Here is a 7130-nt window from a genome sequence, read left to right as displayed (position 1 = left end):
AGGAACAAACAGTTGTCCTTTGTACCTTTTCCTTTTATCTTATAGTTATTATTAGAGAAGTGTCTGAATGCTAGAGGTATGTGAGTAGTTTTTTTGGGGAGTACTTAAATTGAAGGCAAAGGTATTTGCAGAACTCTATGCATCTTCTGACAATATAAAAATTAACTTCAAGTATGTTTGATGGTTTTAGTTTTCTGCAGTAGTGGATAGAGATTCTCCTTGAAAGTGTTACCAGCTACATTAAGGAGCAGGAAAGGCTTTTTGAGTTTGTAGCATCCTTACGTTCTCTATTTACCCTTGTTGCCACTCAAAAGCTATTTTTACTGTGTGTGTGGCTCCGTGTGATTTCATCCACTGTGGGCTTTAATAATAAGGCATAGGTGATGGCAAGTGGTTTACATTTCCCTTGTGCTCACTTACCATAAGATACCTTTCAGGTACACTTTGTTCAGTTTCTTTCTGAAGAATGTTGCTTATTGACTTCACAGAAGACTTTGGTCAGTACTTTTTTTTATAAACTCAGTGTGTTTCTGTGAATGCTTTTATTCCCAAGAGTGACTGAAAACAAAGTCAGTACATCTTCCAAAAGTTAACAAAAGAGATAAACAACTTGACGGTTACTGTCAGTGATTTACTCTGGGAACAGCTATGCAAATTCTAAATCTGTTACCACAGACAGAAACTATTCGTAGAGTTTATGGAAACTTTAGTTTACACATCTAAATCTTTACGCTTAATGTCAAGTTTCTATTCCATCGGCTCACTGACTGTTGCCGCAGTTGAGTAAGAAAAGGGACTGATGATATTAATGATGGAGTAATGTCGAAGACCAGCATCGTTCGCTGTGAACACCACCTAGAAAAAGAAGCAATAAATACAGGACAAATGAGAAGCGATCCCTAGATACAAGCCTACATATAGGTGAAACCTTTGTAGTTGTCTGTCTAATCTGAGCTCCTGCAAAACTTTGGACATATCTTCACAGAATCACAGTATGACCTGGGTTGGAAGAGACCTCAAGGATCATGAAGTTCCAACCCCCCTGCCTGTCAAAGCCACGAAACTTCCATGTTTACTAGATCAGGTCTTCTCTTCTTGTAAAGTTCTCATCACGCATTTCCGCTGGTGGAAAAACTTTTGTTAAAAGCATAAATGTAGCTTAATGAATATTATTTGTAATTATCAAACAATTATTATGCATATTGAGTTTTCGTTGTTGATGTTGATAGATGACAAGGTTTGTTCATTTTTAAGGGCTACATTGACTACTTTTCCTCTTTTTTTTTTTTTCTTTTAAAGTACACTTTCAACTATCTGAGCAGTTTTATTGCTCTTATTAAGTCTGAAATATTGAGAACAAAATTAAACGTTGTTACCAGCAAATATATTCAGTCTAAAATACGAAGCTACGCTTTTCTTTAATCTTGAGTTTCTAGTAGATGCAGGACTGTGTTAGTCCTTTGGCCACGACTAATGACCTCATGTAGGAGAGTTACTTACAACAGCCCTTTAACCATCTCCTCCACCAGCTTATCTCCTGTTCTTTGATTCCTCCATCTAGACTATTTGATTATTTTGTGCCGAGTGAAGATAGGAGTTAGAGAACGTAAACCTTTTAAACAGTTCATTAGCACTGTGATGCTTGTGATTCTTTCAGTGTAAATTGGAAAAAAGCTTATGAAAATGGAAAGAGTTGGTAGTAAAAATTCATGCATATTATTTGAAAATGAACTGAAGAAAATGTGATCCCTACAAAGGTTTATTCTTAAGAAAGGAAGTGAGAACTCTCTATTAAATTTATGTCTGTGTTCTGGACTGGAAATTAATGTTATCTTGATGTATAATCAATTCACTTGTGTGTTTTAAATCTTATCTCTTTTATTTCTGTTATCGCAGACAGTAAGATTGCTAATGCTGGGCATTCGTTGTCTAGAATAAGAATGTTATCTCTTACCCATTTTAGGGAAGCCAAAACAAAGCTGGATCCTGGGTGGTTGCTACTTTTTCTCCAAAGAGATGGAGTGGAGTAGATGTTTGAGCAGCAATTGCAAACCATACAGCTATTGGCGCTTACTGATCTGTCACAGTCCAGCAAAATACTAATACAGATCTGCTGTTGTTACTGCCATGTAGGAACACATGAAGGAGCTGATATTATAAAGGGGAAGAGGACAGTCTCCAAGGAGTCCAAGGCACTGGGGCTGGTTGATACCTGGTTTGGACCACCATTACCTAAACAGTTTATCTGTCCCATGCAGCATTCAGTTGTAAACTGGGGATCCAAGCATCCAGAAAACAGTTCACACTTTTTTTAGAAATATGAACTGCATATGCACCTGTACAAACATTGGATCTAAAATGCAGAAAAATCCTTTTCCCAGTAGACTTAGTCTACTCTTCTCTCAAGTGTCGAGTCTCAGAAAGAGACTAGACTTCAGCAGAAGCAGAATTGAAAATCTCTTTGAGTAATGCATCTAAGAGCTCAGTGAGAATAATGGGGAGGCTGGTAACTATGTTTTGTCATGAGCACATTGTCAGGATGTTTGGAGACTGCAGTATTGAAGTGTTAATGCTAAAACTTTAAAGCAAAAAGCTCAACATGTGTAATAATTGAATCCTAGATATTGCATATCTTTATTCTTTGCAACTGTAATACAGAATAAAATAAATACTTACATCAGCATATTGATAGAAAGGGTTCAAGCCCAGATTCCTCCAGTAAGAGTCTGTATCAAACTCAATCTTATATTTCCCTTCAAATTTGTCTTTAGGTATTAGATCTTGAATCTCTCCATTTTCATTGGTTAGTCTGTGTAATGGCAGAAGAATGCACTTTTAGATTTCAATAAAAAGCCCATTAAAAATTCAGCTTTTTAGCAATTGATCTTAAGTGATGTTGTGTAGCTTAAGTAATGTCATGAATACCTCCCTTGATCTGTAATGACTTACGTACATCTGTATTATGGTTATCTTACAGATCTTACTGTGACATTTACTGTTTCCACAATCAAAGCAGTGGATGGCTGCCTGCCATGTCACTTATTCTGCATGGTTTAGGGATGAGCCAAATGTTGGCATAGTTGTTCATAGGCTCTTGGCAGTGTCTTGGAGTTGATTAAATGAACTCACTCGCAGGGAAAGCTTCAGTGCTGTAAGCAATGCAAAAGCTCTGTGATGAGTAGGGTCAACTCTTGATTTTTTCATAGTTGTTTCTCTTATTTAAATATGCTGAGTTGCTTTATCAGTATTAATTAGTCAGCAATTTTAAACTTTGAATCTACTATTGGAAGTGATTGTAGGTCAGCCAAAAGTGTAGTCTTACAGGATTCTTTGTTGTCTTTGGTGATTGGCTGTTTTTCTCTCTTCATACAACAGATGTTATTCAAATTAAAGGTGCTGTAAGGGTATAGGGCTGGCTTGAAACCGTACACCTTGGAACACCAGCCAAATTGAGATGTTGAAACAATATTGAAAGCTGTCTCTCAAACATACCTCTTGGTTGAAATCTGATTATGATGAAATAAGTTCTATGAAATTAGGTTTCACATGGACTAGGTTATTTGCAGCTAAGTTCTGTTATGTGCCTGCTTTGAGTAGTCACAAATCACAACATAATGTTCCAGCCAGCAAATCTTTTATTCAGCTTGAATGCAGAAAAAAGTGAAGAATGGAATGTTATTTGTACCACTGTCCACCATTATTTAGAGCTTGTACTTCAGTATAGCTTATAGCTATGAGGTCATTTGCTTCTTGCAACTTTAATCAGTTGATGGATATATTTTTTTAATCTACTCAAATATATTTTTTCTTGCTTGATTATGTTTAGATAAGTGTTTAATAAGCTTTCTCAGTTAAAACCCAACATGTATTTAATTGAGAATAGTAATTTTTGAATCCCATCCTAACATTCCATTTCTTATAAATGAACAGGACTGAAGAAATTGATTTAGTATTATCACAGCTTTTCATACACTTTTGTTTCAACATGAATCATGTTTTAAGGCTCTGATTAACATCCAGTTGTCCAGCTCTATATCTTTAAATTAAGCCTCTGAGCTCAGACTTGAAAGTAACTAAGATGAACATTTTCTTAATGGAAAATTACATACCTTTACAGTGACAGAATACGTTTGAATCTACGTCATTTGTGGAAGGCAAATTATTTAATGAAGACAACATGAATAGATAGAGTTCTTTTTTTCCCCTACTTGTGGAAACGTGTGACTTTCACTGTCGCTATGTTTATTAAGGGCACACCTGAGAGCCTTGTTGCTTCTTCCAGCTCACTGCTCTATTACACCAAAGAGTCACTTACATACAAGTTCTTGTGAGCTTTCTACAAATCCATCTGTGCCTGGTATACTTCCTGCAGTATGTCAGCTTTTGCAAGTATGAGCCACATGTCACCTTTTTTTAGGTAGAATTTGACAGAGTCCTGGGTGGGACTCTGCAAATATCTTGGATTTTCTCATGTTGGCTGATTACTTTTCCTCAGAATCAAGGAGGCTATCAATTATTATGTGGTATACATTTAAAACCATTGCTGTTTTTTTTTTTTTTAAAGCTGTACTGTTGTAGCATATGAAAGCCCATTTGAAAAGAAGAAAAATAACCAATAAAGGTAGAATTTTCAATCAGAGTCTTAGTTTCAGACAAAAAGAGTCTGTTTGACTCCTCTGGTAAAAATGCAGCACTGCATTTGTGAGTGTTAAAAAGAAAGATGAAGCTTTGTAATAAAATTACATTATAAAACTATTTTGGTAGTTGAAACTGTAGTACTGTTAAAAGACAACCTGCAGCAAATAAAATGTGATTCATTCAATAGTATGTCTTCTCTCTGATTAAAAATAAATAAATAATTTGTTAGAAACTCTTGGCTTTCCCATTGCCCTTTCCTTCTCTCACTTCATATTTTGATAGGACTTACTTTGAATTTAACAGTTCCCAAGATCCATCTTCAACTTCTTTATGTAACTTAACTAGAAGATTTGGAGCTGGACTTCCTCGGGCTGAATCCAGAACTTTTATAAAGAGAGGATGCTTGGAATCAGAAGAGCCCTTCAGGTAGGGAGAGAGAATTGTTTATGTTGTAGGTGGTGGGGTATCATAAAGCAGTAAGGAGTCTTACTCTTTAGCTTTACCGAATATACCATCTTCTCAAAAAAAAAACCAAAAACTGTGTACTCAGAAATACAGCCTGAAGGCTACTGGAGCCTGGAGACAGTGGGACCAAGGAGGAGGATATCAGCAGCTGTAGGGAGTCAACAAGTCATGTGCGATATAGAGTCACTGTGGCTGTGTGTGAAAATGCCTTTTTGGTTTCCCCTGGGGATGGCTCACATACGCATCATTCTCAGCATAATTTTTAACCCAGTTGTGACCCAAACAGAAAATAATCAAATCATCAAAAGTAGGAGGGATGTTTAAAAATTGAGTAACTTTTCCTTTATGTTTTGGAGTGGTGACTTGAGCCAAGTTTTCTGAATTTGGTGGCTTCTGATCTAGTCATCTTACTGAAGAATTATCTTAATTCAGCTGTGAACTTGATAACTAGCACATACTGAGTCTTCCCTTGTGCCTTTTTGGATTAGATTTTTCATCCCCGGGCAGTTAGGTGTAGGTAGAAGAGAATCTTTTCTTCAGCCATGGGGTGGTGATAGTTTCCCTCCCAATCACATTCACAACAAAGCATGATGTTTATAGACTAAAATTTTACATTCTCAAAAGAAAAGTTGAATCAAGGCTTTATCTTTCCATTACCTAATTCTGTATGTGAAAAGAGAGAAAACAGGGCTATGTAGGAGATGTCAATCAGAGATCAGCTCAAAATAGAGATCACTGATCTCCATTTAATCATTGGAAAAGGAATCATGATGTAGATGATAAAACTTGAGCCCTCTACATCCCCTCTTTCATTCTGTGATGTACTGAATATCCCATGGTTCAGGAGTCCCACTCTGTGTCACACCTGTATCAGAATGTATCTATACCACCATCCATATGAAAGAGTGAGTTGGTTTGCATCAATGAGTGTTGAGATTCCTTCTTTCCTGCATGGCAGCGGTAAGGGAAAGAACGAGAGAATACGTTACTCCAGTACAGATTCTCCTCAGCTAATGCAGCTAAAATGAATGAGGGAAGGAACACTAGGACTGCAAGAACTTGCCAGAACTGCTTTGAAATCCTTCACGACCTTGTTCATTGTGTTATAAGTGCTACAGTTCCTTTTTGAGAAGCCCAAGGGCTTTGCATAGTGACTACGGTATTTTTTTCCCTTTCTTTTCTAACATGTTTTTTCATCTAGTTTCTGTGTCTGATAACAAGAACCACTTCTCTAATCAGAAAGCTCCCTGTTGAGGAGAAGAAGGACCAGTGCAGTAAGAGAGAACTACAGTCAGTAATACCACAAAATTGAAATAGTTGCAATAAAATGGAATATTTCACTTACTAATTGTAGTATTTAAGAGAGAGAGGAGGGGGAAAAAAAAGGCTGGGACTACATCAGTATGAAGGACTTCAGCTTCAATCCTTATACACTTACCTGTGGTGCAGCTTCAGAGAGAGATACCAGGCCAGCTAAGAAAACAAGAAATAGAGGGTGCAAAGCCATTGCGGCTATCACTAGGAATTCTCAGTGGCAGCAAGTAGAAACTGATGAGATCTGTGATTTTTATATCAAGGCCTCCAGACTAAGACTGCTTATCAATTAAAAAAAACAAAAAAAAGCATCTGACTTTGAACATGCTGATTCTTACTATTTACTTAGTAAATAGTGAGAAAATAAGTAACCCATACAAACATGAACCTTGTCTGTGAAAATATGTCTATTCTGTTAATGCCTGTAGGAATAGGGAATATTGCTTAGCTTAACTGCAGCAATCTGTTTTCTTGGAAGCAATGTCTGTTCTGTTTTGTTTCTTTTCTCATTGAAGGGTAGTTACACTAGTTCTGTTGAAGTCTAAAGCTAAGAAAAATACAAGTAATAATTCAGAATTTCCATATCATTGGGAATTTCTCTATGCTTACAGTGTGGCGTAATCAACTTATTCATGTTTATCTATTGAGCAATTTATCTATGTGGTAAATCTGTACGCGTGACCTACTAGTTTTCTTATGTATTCCCATGGAGA

General features: G+C 36.6%; 1 protein-coding gene across 1 annotated transcript; it reads right to left on the bottom strand.

Annotated features, from left to right (window-relative positions):
- Positions 1-523: 523 nt before the first annotated feature.
- On the bottom strand, positions 524-6677 carry LOC107310114 (transthyretin-like). The gene is made up of 4 exons (XM_015855459.2): positions 6542-6677; positions 4928-5058; positions 2677-2809; positions 524-855 (listed from the first exon to the last, which is right to left on the bottom strand). The coding sequence occupies exons 1-4, from the start codon at positions 6608-6610 to the stop codon at positions 748-750; spliced, it is 441 nt and encodes a 146-aa protein (XP_015710945.1). The 5' UTR covers positions 6611-6677; the 3' UTR covers positions 524-747.
- Positions 6678-7130: the final 453 nt, after the last annotated feature.

This window comes from Coturnix japonica, chromosome 2 (assembly GCF_001577835.2).
Source record: "Coturnix japonica isolate 7356 chromosome 2, Coturnix japonica 2.1, whole genome shotgun sequence".
In the NCBI taxonomy this organism is placed as follows: Eukaryota; Metazoa; Chordata; class Aves; order Galliformes; family Phasianidae; genus Coturnix; species Coturnix japonica.
The sequence above is the reverse complement of the archived record's forward strand: the minus strand, read 5'-3'. Positions and strand labels throughout refer to the sequence as shown.